The sequence below is a fragment of the Bombina bombina genome, chromosome 10 (assembly GCF_027579735.1).
Source record: "Bombina bombina isolate aBomBom1 chromosome 10, aBomBom1.pri, whole genome shotgun sequence".
NCBI lineage: Eukaryota > Metazoa > Chordata > Amphibia > Anura > Bombinatoridae > Bombina > Bombina bombina.
In genome coordinates, this window is record NC_069508.1 from 99,645,705 (window position 1) to 99,666,884 (window position 21,180).

General features: G+C 39.3%; 1 protein-coding gene and 2 pseudogenes across 1 annotated transcript in view; 1 reads left to right on the top strand and 2 right to left on the bottom strand.

Moving 5' to 3' along the window:
* The window catches only part of RABGAP1L (RAB GTPase activating protein 1 like), a 1,244,335-nt gene that overhangs the window by 1,074,007 nt on the left and 149,148 nt on the right, over window positions 1–21,180 (bottom strand). The window contains exon 4 of the mRNA XM_053693261.1: window positions 715–928. Within this exon, the coding sequence (XP_053549236.1) occupies window positions 715–928 (214 nt within the window). The remainder of the gene's footprint in view (window positions 1–714; window positions 929–21,180) is intronic.
* On the bottom strand, window positions 6,873–6,991 carry LOC128641465 (uncharacterized; annotated as a pseudogene).
* Window positions 18,980–19,098, top strand: LOC128641500 (uncharacterized; annotated as a pseudogene).

Here is a 21,180-nt window from a genome sequence, read left to right on the forward strand (position 1 = left end):
AAAAGCTGGCAAAACTTACATCTCTGGATGAATACCAAGCACTCACTGATAACTTTTCATCAAGTAAAGCAGGCAGTTAACCCAAGACAGGCCTGAGTGGCAAAAGCCAGTAGAAAAAAAATGCATTCTGCTTCACTGGATGTAAGTATCAACATCAAATCATTAATCCAGCACAAGGCATCAAAAAATATCCACAATGAGTAGCAGCAAAAATAGTGTTTATTCTATCAACACAACAATATCAGCATATACAATAAACACTATTTTTGCTGCTACTCATTGTCGATATTTTTCACTGGATGTAAGCCCACTTTCCTGTTAGTACCTGGCATGAATCCAAAGCCGAGAGTTTTGCTAGTACCCACTCCAGCTTAAATGTGCAAGCCACTTCTGTGTTTTGCATGTGTCCAGGGAAATTACATGCAACACCCTTCTTTGCACCACACAGATTTGAAGAAAGAATGTTTGGCAGTATGTTGGGGACACAACTAAGATGATGATTCAATACGGCTTCTCAGCACATCACAATATGGCAAATTGTTGTAACAAACTTTAAAGCTTTAAACCTTGCTGTGTTCATGTAAGCAAGGGCTAAATACTGTGCACTTTTTATATCTAACACAAATTATACTTTATTTAGTCTTTCAAAACACTTGTTCATGGGAAAAAATTCAGTGCAAAGCATATATTCCATCCTAGTCGCATACTGCTCACCTGACGGAACCTTCTGTAACATTAGGAACAAACAGTGTAACAGGAATTGGTGCCACACAGCTCGCTCTCATGGAAGCCATGGCACGGAGAGCCTCTTGTTCATTCCGTGGAGCTGAAACGCTCATGCATCCTAAATAGGATAGTTTGTGAAATAAAACACTGTCCTCCTCTGCAGGATTGGGTAAGTGTGGAGCCGAGTTTAGAACTGGAACTTCTGGAATATTGACAAGAAAATATATTAATATATATTTCAGTGTTTTACCTAGGCCCTTATTTAATGGGTGCACAACTCAGCTGATTTTACTGAACACCTGGCTAAAATTGTATTCAGTATTAAAGGGACACTGAACACAAATTTTTTCTTTCATGATTCAGATAGAGCATGCAATTTTAAGCAACATTCTCATTTACTCCTATTATCAATTTTTCTTTATTCTCTTGCTATCTTTATTTGAAAAGCAAGAAAGTTTAGAAGCTGGCCCATTTTTGGTTCACAGCCTGGGATGTGCTTGCTGATTGGTGGTTAAATGCATCCACCATTAAATTAGTACTGTCCAGGGTGCTAAACCAAAAATTTTCTGACTCCTTAGCTTAGATGCCATCTTTTTCAAATAAGGATAGCAAGAAAAATTGATAATAGAAGTAAATTAGAAAGTTGCTTAAAATTGCATGCTCTATATGACTCATGTAAGAAAAAATTTGGGTTCAGTATCCCTTTAAGCTAAAATGAACTAACATTAAAAAAGTCAATCTTTTTGCTCAAATTATGAATTGCATAATTTAACAAATGAATTTCATTTGTGCTTAATATAGCATAAAATATAATATTTGAAAGCATTAGACTGCCCCCACCTGGCTACTTCATAATATCATGTGTGCGTGTGTGTATGTATGTATATATATATATATATATATATATATATATATATATATATATATATATATATATATATATATATATATATATATATATATATATATATATATATATATATATATATATATATATATATATATATATATATATATATATATATATATATTTGCACAAATTATCATTAAATACATATATGTTAAATTATACATTAATCAGTGCTTGTTACAGCAGAAAATTATATAATTGGAAAATATTACATTGCCCCCACCTGGCTAGAATGCCACCTGGTTTGCAAAATTTTCTGGGGAAAACACAGATAGACATAGATACAGACAGATATAGATACTAGGGTTGCACCGATACCATTTTTTTAAGACCGAGTACAAGTACCGATACTTTTTTTCAAGTACTCACCGATACCAAGTACCGATACTTTTCTATTGTCATGTGACAGTTTCCCAAGCACATTATAACAGAGTCACAGCCTTTCGTTATATACTTTTTTAACTTTCCTCCCTTCTCTGTTCATATCTTACTACACTACTTGTGTAAATGGAATGGTGTTCCTCAATCTACAGCACTTCATCAACCCCTGCACTAGTATAAGCTAAATTATATGTTACTGATCACTTTATATTTGTGTTTTAACTTAAAACACAAATATAAAGTGATCAGTTCCATATAATTTAGCTTATACTAGTGCAGGGGTTGATGAAGTGCTGTAGATTGAGGAACACCATTCCATTTACATAAGTAGTGTAGTAGAAATATATTTTTGCAGACTCACTTCTTTTGCAAATCACAGCATCAGCACTGAGCACCAAGCAGCTCCTTTCCACCTCTGAGCTACATGCTAGGGGTAGAACTCACTCATTGTCCTCCAAGACAGCTCCAAGTAATACACACATAAATACAGTTAACCAGATAGCTGCCAGAAAAGCTGCTATGCACTGTAAAGTGTAAAGCAATTCACTGCAGTCCTCTGGTGGTCAATGGGTTAACAACTGGATTATTTGAAACTGTCTTGGAGGACAATGAGTTCTACCCCTAGCATGTGGTGCAGATGTGAGGAGAAATTTTCTATTGTGGCAAATGTCTAAAAAAAGAAGTTTAATAGTCAACTCCTTGTCTAACTAGAAGAAATGCCTGGCCACTTTTGTATCAGCTAATCAGACCAGTCAGTGAGACATTTGGATGGGAACATTGGGGGAAGACATTATGCAGTGGGACACATTGGGGCATCTACCTTGAAATCCTAAACAGCTAGCAGACAGCAGCACTGTGTTCCTGTTCCACTTCCTAGTCAGTCTGGGTGGCTCACAGTATGACACAGTAGGTCACATGGGGCAGAGGCACAGGGGAGGAGCACAAACGGAGGGGAGAAGATGCTGCACAGTGTGTTACTGGGCAGTGAAAAATAAGCTCACTAAAACGTTTTTTATTTAAACAAGAAAGCATTTTTGAAAAAGGTTATAGTATTTCCTGGGACTATGTTAAAGTGCTCTGAAACTATGTCTGACACCAGGGTGGAGAGGGTGTCAGACATAGTTTCAGAGCACTTTAACATAGTCCTAGGAGTTGGAGGTACTTAGTCTTGTTTATTAATTATGCATTAAAAACGCCTAAGCAGCGTAGCAGACATAGCAATTTCCACTGATTCTAACACCGGAGTGGGAAGTATCACAGGTACTGGCACACTCCAGTGTTAGAATCAGTGGAGATTGCTATGTCTGCTACGCTGCTTAGGCATTTTTAATGCATAATTAATAACAAGACTAAGTACCTCCAACTCCTGGCTGGGACTATGTTAAAGTGCTCTGAAACTATGTCTGACACCAGGGTGGAGAACGAAGGGATTCGCAACTTGTATGGATTACATGTGTGTCTTGATTGGGAGTTGGTCTGCATGAGCTGGAACTACGTATTGCAGAGACACATTGCGGGTATTTATATATTATTTTAAGTTAGAACTAAGCACTCATTCATTGATGGCTGAAAACATAGCAGCCAGAATAGGGGATTTTTTTGCTTAAGCCATTGTGTCTTGTAGGTCCGTTATTAACTGGAAACAGGGTTGAATAACACAAACAGCGTTTGAACTTTAGCTAACAGTTCAAACGCGGTTTGTGTTTTCCAATCCTGTTTCCAGTTAATAACGGACCTGCAAGACATAATGGCTTAAGCAAAAAAAATCCCCTAACATGGCTGCTATCTTTTATTAACGGCTGCTGGCTGCAATATTTAAATAATAAAATAACGCACGCATAAGCAAAACCCCCTAACCTTGATACAATCTGACTCCACCACACGCGTCGATCTCTGAGTGTCTACCTTGTTAGGTGTTAGCTCCCTGCTGCAATCGCGTGGTCCCCGCCCCTCTCTACTGCTCTCTGATTGTATTAGCACAGCAGGAGCTTCCTCAAGCAAGGCTCCCTCACGTCACGTCCCTCCTTCCCTCACAGGGTTCAAAAAGTATCGGCTGAGGCATCGGAGCATTGTAAACAAGTACTTGTGAAAATGCTCAGTATCGGCACCAATACCGATACTAGTATCGGTATCGGTGCATCCCTAATAGATACAAATATATAGATACACACACAACCAACATTAAATGGCAGTTTGGATAAAAATGAAATATTTAAAAAATATATATACATATATATATATATATATATATATATATATATATATATATATATATATATATATATATATATATATATATATATATATATATATATATATATAATTTTTTTATTTTATTTAAATAGGATGTATTTTTTTTAAATAAAATGCTTTTGGAGAAATAAAAATCTATCTAAAGATAGTTTCTATTTAAGATACTTATAATCTAAAAAGTTATTAATGCTGAAATATAGATTTGTTTTTAATTATATAGCAAGATGCTGTATATTCTTGGCTGTAATGTTTATTTGTTTTGGTAAATTAATTCCTTTAATGCAATCACGTCATGCCCTCCCAGATGCTTCTGTTAGATTATTTTGGGCAATTTATCTATCTTGAAGATATCACGTTTTTGTAGTTCTCAAAACTGTGAACTATCTGCAGATATAAGATGCCCCTTCTTCACAACCATTTTTTGTATAAAAATAACATACAGAGTTGTGAGATAAGAGAAGTAAATTGGAAAATAGTTCAAAAATGTCATGTTCTTTCTAAATCATCAAAATTAATTTTGACTGTCCCTGTAATGCCATTGCTGACCCGGCTGGAAATGTGAGAAACAATGGTCTGCAGAAAATCTGAGCAGTCTTGATTCTTCAAAATATTCTAGTGGCACAGTTGCTTAGCCTTGCTTAACAGTTAAAAGCTTGAGGTGCAAGATAGAGTGTTTTTGATTACATCACTCAGAGCTGCAAATGGAGCTGTACTTGCCTCTCGTCTAGACACGGCCACCATTTTAAGCACTATTCCCTGATAAATTATTTTCTTTCAGAATGATGGTCCACAGTTCTCCATAACATATAGGATATATTTGCCGCCACTAGGAGGAGATCAAGAACCCATATGAGAGCTTAAAATCCCTCCCACCTGCCATCTCTTTTAGTTTGACATATAGCCGAGTAGAGAATAGGAAACCTATAGGTAGTAAAGGCAAAGCTGAGTCTGTTAGAGGTGTCATTTGAACTGTCGCCCAAACATTAAACGGGCAGGGCCTGTAAACCATCATTCCAAAAGAAAGGAATTTATCAGGTAAGCATAAATTTGTTTTTTCGTAAAATGATGGTCCACAGTCCTCCATAACATATGGGATTAATACCCAAGCAGATTGTCTATGTTATGAAAATGGTGGGACAATATTTCTGGCAGTTTCTATTTAGCCATCACCGCAGCCTGAAGGACTTTGCTGAAAAAAATCTGCTTGTGAAGAAGCAAAAAATCAAAATGATTAAATTTGAAAAACCGATGCTGAGATGACAATGAGTCAGCTTTGCAAATCTGCTCCAAAGACAAAATGTTATAACTGGCCTTGTAGAAGAGATGTGATGTGCTTAGGGAGCGACTTCCCCACCACCAAGTAAACCTTGTGAATAAGTTGTTTAAGCCAAAAAGCCAACGCTACCTTTGTAGCCTTTGGTCCTTTACTGTAACAGTCACACCTTATAGTTAGAAGGATCTAGACACAATGAAGGAATAACAATTTCTTGATTTATATTTTCCGTAGCAACTTATTAAAAATGGAGAATCACAAGACAGTGCTGACCATTCAGAAACTCCCCATGCAAAATAAATTGTTAACAGGAAAAGTACTTTCCAAGCCAAATACTCTCTCTGTGCAAAGAAAATCACAAAGACAAGGGCGCCTCCTCGTGTGATACAGTTTGGACAAATGTAAAAAAAGGTGAATACAGATTTTATACTCACAAGTAAAGCAGCACTCTGTTGTGCTTATAGAGGCAGACTGGGAGTTCACAGTGTCCCAGTTCACTGACCAAGGCAGTGCAACAAATCACTCCAGGGTAGATTTCAATCAAGCTCAGGCTCTCAGCGAAGAGTTAAAATACCATAGTTTAATGGTGCAGTAAAATACAATATAAAATGTTACAAATGTGACCGTAACAATGGATAAACAAGCAACTAGTTTCTCAGATCTCTGTCTGTTTCCTCAGGCTTCTTATCCAAAGACTGAGAGCTCTGGCTTATAAATGCTAAATGACCTGCCTCATCAGGTGTGTGAGTGCACACCTGATTCAATCAGACCATAGTTAGAATACAATGATTAAAACCATTACCAAATAATTCACATTATACTAAAAAAAAACAAGTACTGTACAAATTGGTTAATAAAGGATGTAAAAAACAACAACCATAGCCAAACATTATCTTATGGTGGATATCATGTCAGCATCATATGTTATAGGATATTATTATGGTATTCTAAAATAGTAACATTAAAAAATTGTTCCCCACCCTTTTTAAAAAAAAAATATATATATATATATATATATATATATATATATATATACAAACATACATATATAAAAATGTACATGATATTCTAATTCTTGGTGTTCATACCAAATGTCTTAGTATGTTGTCAGTTAGTCTAAATAAGTTAAAGTTTTATTAAAGCACCTATTGATGTTAACAGCCTTTGGTCAAATATGTATAAGCAAGATTTTCTATAGGAGAGAGCCCTTGATATTATGCAGGCCTTATTGAAACTATATATATATATATATATATATATATATATATATATATATATATATATATATCCATACATATATACATACACATACATATACATAATATTTTAAGTCTAATGCACCTGGTGTTCCCAGGCAGTCTCCCATCCAGGTACTGACCAGGCCTGGCCCTGCTTAGCTTCCAAGATCAGACGGGATCAGGTACATTCAGGGAAGTGTGGTAATATCTTAATCTAAGCAATATGAAATGTATGTATTAAGCAATAGATAAGTGTACTTAGTGAATATCTATTAACCTACTCTAATGTGTAAAAAACAGAATTTATGTTTACCTGATAAATTTCTTTCTCCTACGGTGTGTCCGGTCCACGGCTTCATCCTTACTTGTGGGATATTCTCTTCCCCTACAGGAAATGGCAAAGAGAGCACACAGCAAGAGCTGTCCATATAGCCCCCCCTCTGGCTCCGCCCTTCAGTTATTCGACCGACGGTTAGGAGAAAAAGGAGAAACTATAGGGTGCCGTGGTGACTGTAGTGTATGGAATAAAAATTTTAAACCTGACTAAAAGCCAAGGCGGGCCGTGGACCGGACACACCGTAGGAGAAAGAAATTTATCAGGTAAACATAAATTCTGTTTTCTCCTACATTGGTGTGTCCGGTCCACGGCTTCATCCTTACTTGTGGGAACCAATACCAACGCTTTAGGACACGGATGAAGGGAGGGAGCAAGTCAGGTTACCTAAACGGAAGGCACCACGGCTTGCAAAACCTTTCTCCCAAAAAACAGCCTCCGAAGAAGCATAAGTATCGAATTTGTAAAATTTGGCAAAAGTATGCAGAGAAGACCAAGTCGCTGCCTTACAGATCTGATCAACAGAAGCCTCGTTCTTGAAGACCCATGTGGAAGCACAGCTCTAGTAGAGTGAGCTGTAATCCGTTCAGGAGGCTGCTGTCCGGCAGTCTCATAAGCCAATCGGATGATGCTTTTCAGCCAAAAGGAAAGAGAGGTAGCAGTAGCTTTCTGCCCTCTCCTCTTATCAGAATAAACGACAAACAAGGATGATGTCTGCCTGAAATCCTTTGTTGCTTCTAAATAGAATTTTAAAGCACGGACCACATCTAGGTTGTGTAACAAACGTTCCTTCTTCGAAACTGGATTCGGACACAGAGAAGGAACAACTATTTCCTGGTTAATATTCCTGTTGGAAACCACCTTTGGAAGAAAACCAGGCTTGGTACGTAAAACTACCTTATCTGTATGGAATACCAGATAGGGAGAAGTACACTGCAAAGCAGATAATTCAGAAACTCTTCTAGCAGAAGAAATAGCAACCAAAAACAGAACTTTCCAAGATAATAACTTAATATCTATGGAATGTAAGGGTTCAAACGGAACCCCCTGAAGAACTGAAAGAACCAAATTTAGACTCCAAGGAGGAGTCATAGGTCTGTAAACAGGCTTGATTCTAACTAACGCCTGTACAAACGCCTGTACATCTGGCACGGCTGCCAGACGTTTGTGCAACAAAACAGACAGAGCAGATATCTGTCCTTTTAAAGAACTAGCTGACAAACCTTTATCCAAACCCTCTTGGAGAAAGGAAAGTATCCTAGGAATTTTAATTTTACTCCAAGAGAATCCCTTGGATTCACCCCAACGGATATATTTTTGCCATATCTTATGGTAAATTTTCCTAGTTACAGGTTTTCTGGCTTGAACCAGAGTATCTATCACTGAATCTGAAAACCCACGCTTAGATAGAATCAAGCGTTCAATTTCCAAGCAGTCAGTTGCAGATAGACTAGATTTGGATGTTCGAATGGACCTTGTACTAGAAGATCCTGTCTCAAAGGTAGCTTCCATGGTGGAGCCGATGACATATTCACCAGGTCTGCATACCAAGTCCTGCGTGGCCATGCAGGAGCTATTAGAATCACAGAGGCCTTCTCCTGTTTGATCCTGGCTACAAGCCTGGGAAGGAGAGGGAACGGTGGAAACACATAAGCTAGATTGAACGACCAAGGCGCCACCAATGCATCCACTAGTGTCGCCTTGGGATCCCTGGATCTGGACCCGTATCGAGGAACCTTGGAGTTATGACGAGACGCCATCAGATCCATATCTGGAGTGCCCCATAGTTGAGTTAACTGGGCAAAGACCTCCGGGTGGAGTTCCCACTCCCCCGGATGGAAAGTCTGACGACTCAAATAATCCGCCTCCCAGTTGTCTACTCCTGGGATGTGAATTGCAGATAGGTGGCAGGAGTGATCCTCCGCCCATTTGATGATCTTGGATACCTCTCTCATCGCCAAGGAACTCTTTGTTCCCCCCTGATGATTGATGTACGCTACAGTCGTCATGTTGTCCGACTGAAATCTTATGAATCTGGCCTTCGCTAGGTGAGGCCAAGCCAGGAGCGCATTGAATATCGCTCTCAGTTCCAAAATGTTTATCGGGAGGAGAGACTCTTCCCGAGACCATAGACCCTGAGCTTTTAGGGAGTCCCAGACCGCGCCCCAGCCTAAGAGACTGGCGTCGGTCGTGACGATGACCCACTCTGGTCTGCGGAAACTCATTCCCTGAGACAGTTAATCCTGAGTCACCCACCAGCGGAGTGAGTCTCTGGTTACCTGGTCTACTTGAATCTGGGGAGACAAGTCTGCATAATCCCCATTCCACTGTTTGAGCATGCACAGTTGTAATGGTCTTAGATGAATTCGAGCAAAAGGAACCACGTCCATTGCTGCAACCATTAATCCTATTACCTCCATGCACTGAGCTATGGAAGGCTGAGGAATAGATTGAAGAACTTGACAAGCGTTTAGAAGCTTTAACTTTCTGACCTCTGTCAGAAAAATCTTCATTTCTACAGAATCTATTATTGTTCCCAGAAAAGGAACCCTTGTGGACGGGGACAGGGAGCTCTTTTCTACATTCACCTTCCACCCGTGTGTAAGAAATCACTTGTTTATGTGACAATGCTTTACTTATCTTTAGTACTTTAGAAGTAGAACTGTGGTAATATGTTAATGTAACAAACTGGGAAATATGCTTGCTAGTAAGGAAGCATATAATCCTAATCTGTATTTATATTGCCTCAATAAGCTTCCAATATCAAAGAGTAATGAATACAGGAATGCTTTAGAGGCAGAACAAAGGATATATATTTCTCAAGACAGGAGCAGTAACTAGTTAAGGAAAATACCCTGATTAGTACTCATAGCATGTTTAATATGGCACACTGCAGGTGAGGAGTTAATATAACCATTTAGTAATGGTAGTGCTAGTAGCTTGCTGGCAGATTTATACAGTGTAACACATAGAGGAATGTCAATATTATGGCAAGCTTAAATATGGAAGTAGTGAGAGTAGCAGACTTAGAACACTACAAGTAAAAGCTTATACGGAACCTGATAACCTCATGTGTCGCTATACTTGTTGCAAGCTGAAGGCACTGTGAGTGCTTGAGATCCGGAAGGCTGTGTCAGAGCAGCTGGAAGTCTGTGCACGCTGTGAAGTTGGAACGCTGCCAGGCCTGAGCAGCGTGTGAGGAGTGAATGGCTTGCAGTGACGTCAGAGGAAGCCAGGTAGGAAGACAACAAGCAGCGCTTTTGCCAAGGTGTGCAAGTGAAGTAGTTTAAATGCAGCCGAGTACTTTCTTTCACCAGGATACAAGCTGGAGTTGTGAGTTAATCACTTCAATAAACCAGCAAAGAGTAATTAGACAGTGCAGGCTTTATAGGCAGGAGGAGACAATGTTAAGGTGGTATAGGCTTGATATGGCAAAGTATATATTAAGGTGGAATGTGTAAGATAGGACCATGACATACTCCCCCCCCAAGGAAACATCAAAGAGGTTTCAGGGAGAAGGACGATCCGGATGCCTCCGATGAAACAAAGAGACCAACCTATCTGCAGAGAGATTCGAAGCGGGTTCCCAAGAGTCCTCCGAAGAGTCGTACCCAGACCAATGAACCAGATACTGCAGTTCACCATGCCAACGTCTAGAGTCCAGAATGGCCTGGACCTCGTACTCAGGATCCGGGGTAGGAGAACCCAGGGAAGTGGCTGATAGAGGGGTAGAAGAGTAGCAAGGCTTGATGAGGGACACATGAAATGTCGGGTGAATGCGGTAAGTGGGAGGAAGCTGTAGAGTCACCGTAACCGGGTTTGGAAGAGCAATGATAGAAAAAGGACCAACAAAAAGTTTGTTAAACTTCTTGCAAGGAGTTGGAATCCTCAGATTCTTTGCCGATAACCAGACTTTTTGTCCTACAGCGTAGGTAGGATGAGGGCGATGGCGTAGGTCATAGAACCTCTTTTGGGTGGCCTGTGCTTGCTTGATGTTATCCTGTATGGCGACGTAAGTCTGCTTGATGGAATTGACGAGATCATTCACCTGAGGACAAGGTGAGTGTGTCATAGGCAATGGATGAAATCGGGGATGGTAGCCTGAATTGATATAAAAGGGAGAAAACCCCGTAGAAGTATTGGTGGTATTATTATATGCAAACTCAGCATGTGGGAGGTACGTGGCCCAAGATTCTTGTTTGTGGGAACAGTAGCAACGTAAAAATTGCTCCAGCCACTGGTTGGTTCTCTCACACTGTCCATTGGTCTGTGGGTGGTACGATGTGGTCAAACACTGATGTATGTCTAGTGAGGTACAAAGATGTCTCCAAAATTTTGAGGTGAATTGTGAGCCTCTGTCGCTGAGTACTGTAGTGGGTATTCCATGTAAACGAATAATCTCTCTAAGAAATAACTGAGCTGATTTTTGTGCAGTGGGTAGAGTTTCGGTTGGAATGAAATGTGCCATCTTTGACATGAGATCCACAACAACAAAAATGACGGTGTAACCTTCAGATTTAGGCAAATCAACTACAAAGTCCATGGAGACAGAAGTCCACGGAAATTCGGGAATAGGGAGGTTCTGTAGTAAACCCAGAGGTGGTTGGTGTGAGGGCTTACAGGTTTGACAGGTAACGCAGAGTTTGATGTATTCTTTAACAGTGGTTCTCATAGAAGGCCACCAAAAATACCTCTGTAGAAGGTCAAGTGTCTTGTGTATACCCATATGACCTGCTAATAATGAATCATGGGCAATGGACACTGCCTGATCTCGCAGCGAGGGTGGAACATATAGCCTTGAATCCTTGTAGAGGATTCCAGCATTATCAGGGGTAAGCGTGTAAGCGGTCTTAGTAATGTCTTGTTGTTGATGTGTTTTTAGATCTGTGAGATCATTTGATAGGAGACCTACAAAAGAAGATTTTGGAATGATGGTGGATGGAAATTGAGTAGACTCAGGCTTTTTATCCCTTCTAGATAAAGCATCTGCCTTTCCATTCCGTATGCCAGGACGGTAGGCAATGTGGAAGGAGAAACGAGAGAAGTAGAGGCTCCAGCGGAGCTGTCGAGCAGAAAGAGTTCTGTTTGTCTGGAGATACTGTAGATTCTTATGATCAGTAAATATCACTATAGGTTGCTCCGTACCTTCCAATAAATGCCTCCATTGGTCAAAGGATGACTTAATAGCCAACAACTCCTTTTCACCAACTGGATAATTCAGCTCAGCTGGTGTCAGGAGCCTAGAGAAATAAGACACAGGATGTAATGAGTCCTTAGGAGTGGATCTCTGGGATAACACGGAGCCAATGGCATATTCTGATGCGTCAACCTCTAATACGAATTGACACTTTGTGTTTGGTAGATGGAGTATCGGAGAGGTGGTAAAGAGATGCTTTAATTGGTCAAAGGCGGTTTGAGCCTCAGGTGTCCAACAAAATGGAGTCTTTCCCTTAGTCAAATTTGTCAGGGGTTTTGTGATGGCAGCAAAGTTTTGAATAAAGCGTCTATAAAAATTTGCGAAGCCCAAGAACCTTTGAACTTCTTTCACAGAAGAGGGTATAGGCCATGATGATATGGCTGAAATTTTGTTATCCTCCATCTTTATCTGACCCTTACTGATGTGATAACCCAAGAAAGACACCTCTGTGACGTGAAACAAACATTTTTCTAATTTAACATAGAGTCTATGTGTTTGTAGTCTAGACAACACAAGCCTGACATGTTGTATATGTTCTGTCAAAGAGGGTGAGTAAATAAGAATGTCGTCTAAGTAGACAACCAAAAACGTGTCAAGGACATCTCTAAAAATATCATTAATGAAGTTCTGGAATGTCGCCGGGGCATTGCACAGACCGAATGGCATAACCGTATACTCATAGAGACCATACCTAGTCCTAAATGCGGTCAGCCACTCGTCCCCGGCTCTTATTCTGACAAGGTTATAGGCACCCCTCAGATCTAGTTTAGTGAACACTGTGGCGCCACGTAACCTCTCAATCAGTTCTGGGATGAGAGGTAGTGGGTATCTGTTTTTTATTGTTATTTTGTTCAGCTCGCGATAATCTATTATCGGGCGTAAAGACCCATCCTTGTTCTTTACAAAAAACATAGCTGCTGCTGCAGGTGAGGTGGAGGGACGGATGAACCCTTTTTTTAAATTCTCAGTAATATAAGTTTTAAGGTGTTGTAACTCAGGTCTTGAGAGGGGATAAATATGACCATGAGGTATGGTTGCACCAGGCAGCAGATCTATGGGGCAATCATAGGCCCTATGGGGAGGCAATACCTCTGCCTCTTTTTTATCAAAAACGTTTGAAAAATCAGAATATTCAACTGGTATGACAGGAGTGGATGTGATCAAAATATGTTTCCTAGGGAAGCAAGTGTTAGAACAGTAAGAGGAGGGGAAGGAGAGAGAAAGAGTGGACCAATGCAGAGTGGGTTGGTGTAAACGAAGCCAAGAGATTCCCAGTACAATAGGGTAAATAGGAGAGGATATGATATCGAAAGTAATTGTTTCAGTGTGACCAGAGGGAGTTGTGACTAACAGAGGGACAGTTTGATGTGACACCGGACCAGAAGCTAAATGTGACCCGTCAATGACTTTGAGAGGCAGTGGAATGCTTTTTAACTGAAAAGGAATTTTATTAGAATGAACCAAACGAACATCAATGAAATTGGTACAAGCGCCTGTATCAACAATGGCGTTACTGCTGATCCTGTGCTGATCCCACTGTAATTGTAAAGGTAAGGTAAAGTAAGTTGATGTAGCTGACTTTGTGTGAAGACAGTTACTATTTGATTTTGTCTTACCTCGCTTTTGCTTCAGAAGCAGGGGACAATCCTTAACCACATGCTGCGTACCAGCACAATACATACACAGATTGAGATTACGGCGTCTGGTCTTTTCTTGCATAGTGAGAGGTCCTCTCAGAAAGCTAATGTCCATAGGCTGGTCAGGGGGAGCAGTAGCAGTAGGCGGAGTCGGGAGCAAGCGGCGTGTGGGGTGGCTAGAACTACCTTTTTCCTGCCTTCGCTCTCGGAGCCTGCGATCTATAGTAGTTGTTAAAGTATAGAAATCCTCTAGGCGATCTGGTATGCCAGTTCTGGAGAGTTCGTCCTTTACTTCCTCTGACAACCCCATTCGATACTGATTCTTGAGAGAGACCTCATTCCAGAGCGAATCTCTGGCCCAAATCTTGAAACGAGTAATATACTCCTCCACTGGAGCTTTTAACTGTTTGAGTCCTCTGAGTTTAGTCTCAGCAGTAATCTGACGATAAGGATCATCATAAAGGTTGGATAAAGCCTTTAAGAAGGCATCAAAAGAATTCAGAATTGGGTCCTGGGACTCATAAAATGAGTCAGCCCAGGCCCGAGGTTCCCCTCGCAGGTATGAGAGAACAGTTAATACTTTGGATCTGTCTGTAGGATAAGTTCTCGGTTTTAAATCGAATAACAACAGGCAGGCGTTTCTGAACTGGCGAAAAGTGGATCTATCACCAGTAAATTTCTCAGGGTAAGAAACCTGGGGCTCAGCCTGGTGGTCATTTCCAGCATTCCTATTGGCCAACACTTCTCTAAGACAGGCTTTGAGACTTTGGTTTTCCACCTGTATATCTCTAAATGCCTGAGTTAAGTTGTCCAGGCGCTGGTTTAAATTATGTAGCTGGGGGGCCACATCTGATGGCTCCATAGTTACAAATTTTTTTTTTTTTTTTATTTTTTTTTTTTATTTTTTTTTTTTTTTAAGGCTGGTTTATTATGTAAGAAATCACTTGTTTATGTGACAATGCTTTACTTATCTTTAGTACTTTAGAAGTAGAACTGTGGTAATATGTTAATGTAACAAACTGGGAAATATGCTTGCTAGTAAGGAAGCATATAATCCTAATCTGTATTTATATTGCCTCAATAAGCTTCCAATATCAAAGAGTAATGAATACAGGAATGCTTTAGAGGCAGAACAAAGGATATATATTTCTCAAGACAGGAGCAGTAACTAGTTAAGGAAAATACCCTGATTAGTACTCATAGCATGTTTAATATGGCACACTGCAGGTGAGGAGTTAATATAACCATTTAGTAATGGTAGTGCTAGTAGCTTGCTGGCAGATTTATACAGTGTAACACATAGAGGAATGTCAATATTATGGCAAGCTTAAATATGGAAGTAGTGAGAGTAGCAGACTTAGAACACTACAAGTAAAAGCTTATACGGAACCTGATAACCTCATGTGTCGCTATACTTGTTGCAAGCTGAAGGCACTGTGAGTGCTTGAGATCCGGAAGGCTGTGTCAGAGCAGCTGGAAGTCTGTGCACGCTGTGAAGTTGGAACGCTGCCAGGCCTGAGCAGCGTGTGAGGAGTGAATGGCTTGCAGTGACGTCAGAGGAAGCCAGGTAGGAAGACAACAAGCAGCGCTTTTGCCAAGGTGTGCAAGTGAAGTAGTTTAAATGCAGCCGAGTACTTTCTTTCACCAGGATACAAGCTGGAGTTGTGAGTTAATCACTTCAATAAACCAGCAAAGAGTAATTAGACAGTGCAGGCTTTATAGGCAGGAGGAGACAATGTTAAGGTGGTATAGGCTTGATATGGCAAAGTATATATTAAGGTGGAATGTGTAAGATAGGACCATGACACCGTGAGACCTGAGAAAGGCTAAAACAATGTCTGTATGAGCCCTTGCTTTGGAAAGGGACAACGCTTGTATTAGAATATCGTCTAGGTAAGGTGCTACAGCAATGCCCCTCGGCCTTAGAACCGCTAGAAGGGACCCTAGCACCTTTGTGAAAATTCTGGGAGCAGTGGCTAAACCGAATGGAAGAGCCACAAACTGGTAATGTTTGTCCAGAAAGGCGAACCTCAGGAACTGATGATGATCTTTGTGGATAGGAATATGCAGGTACGCATCCTTTAAGTCCACGGTAGTCATATATTGACCCTCCTGGATTGTTGGTAAAATCGTCCGAATGGTTTCCATTTTGAATGATGGAACTCTGAGGAATTTGTTTAGAATTTTTAAATCCAGAATTGGCCTGAAAGTTCCCTCTTTTTTGGGAACTACAAACAGGTTTGAGTAAAAACCCAGACCTTGTTTCGCTGTTGGACTGGGTGTATCACTCCCATCTTTAATAGGTCTCCTACGCAATGTCTCTTTATCTGGTCTGAAGATAAGCGAGGCATGTGGAGCCTTCCCCTTGGAGGAAGTTCCTTGAACTCTAGAAGATACCCCTGAGAGACTATTTCTAGTGCCCAGGGATCCGGAACATCTCTTGCCCAAGCCTGAGCAAAGAGAGAAAGTCTGCCCCCTACTAGATCCGGTCCCGGATCGGGGGCTACCCCTTCATGCTGTCTTGGTAGCAGCAGCAGGCTTCTTGGCCTGTTTACCCTTGTTCCAGCCTTGCAATGGTTTCCATGCTGGTTTAGGCTGGGAAGTGTTACCCTCTTGTCTAGAGGCTGCAGAGTTAGGAGTCGGTCCGTTCCTGAAATTGCGAAAGGAACGAAAATTAGATTTGTTCTTAGCCTTGAAAGGCCTATCCTGTGGGAGGGCATGGCCCTTTCCCCCCAGTGATGTCTGAAATAATCTCCTTCAATTCCGTCCCGAAAAGGGTCTTACCTTTGAAAGGAATATTAAGCAATTTTGTTTTGGACGACACATCCGCCGACCAAGATTTTAGCCAAAGCGCTCTGCGCGCCACAATTGCAAAACCTGAATTTTTTGCCGCTAATTTAGCCAATTGAAAAGCGGCATCCAAAATAAAGGAATTAGCCAACTTTAGTGCGTGAATTCTGTCCATGACTTCATCATATGGAGTCTCCTTTTGGAGCGAATTTTCTAGTTCCTCGAACCAAAAAGACGTTGCCGTGGTGACAGGAATAATGCACGAAATTGGTTGAAGAAGAAAACCTTGCTGAACAAATATCTTTTTAAGCAATCCTTCCAATTTTTTATCCATAGGATCTTTGAAAGCGCAACTGTCCTCAATAGGAATAGTTGTGCGCTTGGCTAACGTTGAAACTGCCCCCTCAACCTTAGGAACCATTTGCCATGCGTCCCTTCTGGGGTCGACAATGGGGAACATTTTCTTAAATATAGGAGGTGGAACAAAAGGTATACCTGGCTTCTCCCACTCCTTGGTCACTATGTCCGCCACCCTCTTGGGTATCGGAAAGGCATCAGCGTGCACAGGGATCTCTAAGAATTTGTCCATTTTGCACAACTTCTCTGGAATCACCAAAGAGTCACAATCATCAAGAGTAGTTAGCACCTCCTTAAGCAGGGCGCGGAGATGTTCTAACTTAAATTTAAATGCCACAATATCAGGTTCTGCCTGCTGAGAAACTTTTCCTGAATCAGAAATATCTCCCTCAGACAGACCCTCCCTCACTGCCAATTCAGATTGATGTGAGGGTATAACAGAGAAATTATCGTCAGCGCCACCTTGCTCATCCTCTGTATTTAAAACTGAGCAATCACGCTTTCTGGGAAATGCTGGCAGTTTGGATAAAAGATTTGCTATAGAATTATCCATTACTGCAGTTAATTGCTGCATAGTAACAAGCATTGGCACGCTAGATGTACTAGGTATCGCCTGCGCGGGCAAAACTGGTGTTGACACAAGAAGGAGAGGATGATGAGCTATCCCCACTACCTTCATTTGAAGAATCATCTTGGGCAACCTTATTAAATGTGACAGTACTGTCCTTACTTTGTTTGGACGCCATGGCAAAATTTGCACATACATTTAAAGGGGGAACCACCTTGGCCTCCATACACACAGAACATATGCTATCTGAAGGTACAGACATGTTAGACAGAATTTGGCAGGCTATTAATGCAATAAAAACGCTTTTAAACAAAAGCGTTACTGTCTCTTTAAATAATAAAAAGAGCACACTTTATTTCTGAATGTTTGAAAAACTATGAAGGAAATATCCGATCTTTACAAAATTTACACCCCAGTGTCTTAATGCTTTGAAAGTATTGCACTCCAAATAGCTATTTTTCTCCTCTTTGTATATCACAGTACAAATTTTTATTATATACTACACATATTGACTTTATAGTCATACATTTATTTTTCTCCTCTTTGTATATCACAGTACAAATGTATATTATATACTACACATATTGACTTTATAGTCATACATTTATTCTTCTTCACTTTTATATATCACAGCACACATATATGTATCATACATCACATAAGGTTGATCACATTATAGTCATGATTGGTATATAACACAATCATTTAGTGCACATGCAATGTGTATGTGTGTGCGTGTATATGTGTGTATATGTATATATATATGTGTGTATGTATGTATGTGTGTGTGTGTGTATATATATATATATATATATATATATATATATATGTATGCATGTATGTGTGTGTGTGTATATATATATATATATATATATATATATATATGTATATGTGTGTATGTGTGTATGTATATATGTATATGTGTGTTCATGTATGTGTATGTATATCTATATATACCACTTCAAGATATGGGTTTGTTATACCAACATAGGATATACCGGTTTAATACATGGAATACACCCATACTATTATGGATTTCTGAATATATATGCTGTACATTAGAAAACATATACACTGTTCACTGAACATTTTTATTGTATCATTTTAGTTAAGTCTGCACTCACAATATACACCTCAACATTATCTCCAACACATTAAACAATATTTTTACTACTGTATTTCTATACCATCTTATTTTTGTATATTGAACATAATGTATTACAACCCTGTTTTTACACATTAGAGTAGGTTAATAGATATTCACTAAGTACACTTATCTATTGCTTAATACATACATTTCATATCGCTTAGATTAAGATATTACCACACTTCCCTGAATGTACCTGATCCCGTCTGATCTTCGAAGCTAAGCAGGGCCAGGCCTGGTCAGTACCTGGATGGGAGACTGCCTGGGAACACCAGGCGCATTAGACTTAAAATATTATGTATATGTGTATGTGTATATATATATATATATATATATATATATATATATATATATATATATATATATATATATATATATATATATATATATATTCAATAAGGCCTGCATAATATCAAGGGCTCTCTCCTATAGAAAATCTTGCTTATACATATTTGACCAAAGGCTGTTAACATCAATAGGTGCTTTAATAAAACTTTAACTTATTTAGACTAACTGACAACATACTAAGACATTTGGTATGAACACCAAGAATTAGAATATCATGTACTTTTATATATGTATGTGTGTATATATTTTTTTTAAAAAAGGTGGGGAACAATTTTTTAATGTTACTATTTTAGAATACCATAATAATATCCTATAACATATGATGCTGACATGATATCCACCATAAGATAATGTTTGGCTATGGTTGTTGTTTTTTACATCCTTTATTAACCAATTTGTACAGTACTTGTTTGTTTTTTAGTATAATGTGAATTATTTGGAAATGGTTTTAATCATTGTATTCTAACTATGGTCTGATTGAAACAGGTGTGCACTCACACACTTGATGAGGCAGGTTCACTTCCACACCTGAATAGGTGTGGTTATGTTTCACTCTTAGAGTGGTCATTTAGCATTTATAAGCCAGAGCTCTCAGTCTTTGGATAGAAGCCCGAGAAAACAGACAGAGATCTGAGAAACTAGTTGCTTGTTTATCCATTGTTACGGTCACATTTGTGACATTTTATATTGTATTTTACTGCACCATTAAACTATGGTATTTTAACTCTTCGCTGAGAGCCTGAGCTTGATTGAAATCTACCCTGGAGTGATTTGCTGCACTGCCTTGGTCAGTGAACTGGGACACTGTGAACTCCCAGTCTGCCTCTATAAGCACAACAGAGTGCTGCTTTACTTGTGAGTATAAAATCTGTATTCACCTATTTTTACATTTGTCCAAACTGTATCACACGTGGAGGCGCCCTTGTCTTTGATTTTCTTTGCACAGAGAGCGTATTTACCCAGACTGGTTTTGTGACAAGGAGCTGACTTCTGGATCTAAGGGAGAATCTTATATATGTGCTACCCAGGAGGGCTAATAAACCTCTGAAGTGCCCTCCTAATCTTGGGACTGTCTGAGCATCAATATCATATACAGATAAGAACTTATTAGAGACTTAATACTATTTATTTATTATATATTGTTTTAAGCTGCATTTTCTGTTTATATTGATCTCATCACATCACATTTGATGAGAGTCCATGTCTCATTTTTTCTGTAATTGTCATTATTATTTTGTCTTTATACATTATTATCTGATCATTTTATATTATTTTTATAGTGTTTATTGTTTTTACTATACTTCAGTATTATCCTACAGATTGTTGTAATACATCTATATTTATATTAGGCCTTGGTTTGCCTTTTTTTTTTAAATTATATTTTTAAAAATGATATATTTCTTCTAGCACCCCCTAGAGTTACGCTTGCATAGTGTAACAGGTATTTCTTTCCAAGACAACATGTTGATGTCAATGTAATGCAATAGTTCAAAGGGAGAACCTTGTAATACCAAAAGATTCAAATTCCAAGGTGGAGAAATAGGTTTAATAACTAGCCTATTTCGAACTAACACCTGGAAAAAAGTCTGAACCTCAGGAATTTTAGCCAACTTTCTATGAAAAAGAATAAAGCAGAAATGTGATCTTGCAGAAAAATAGCAGACAAATCTTTGTTAAGGCCATCCTGTACACATTTAAGGATTCTAGGAATCCTAAAGGAATACCAAGAAAACAGTTTGGAAGAGCACCATTCACAATAGGCCTTCCAAATCTTGTGTTGAATCTTTTGTGTCACATACTTTTTATTCTGTATCAGAGTTTCAATGACCGAATCTGAGAAACTGCTATGTCTAAAAACTAGCCGTTCAACCTCCACACCATTAAATTTAGTGATTTGAGATACTGATGGAAGAGAGGACCTTGCAACAACATGTCTTATCGTAGAGAAAGATCCATTGCAGAGATGGGGACATCTGCACTAGATCCGCATACATGCCCTGTGGGGCTATGCTGAAGCAATT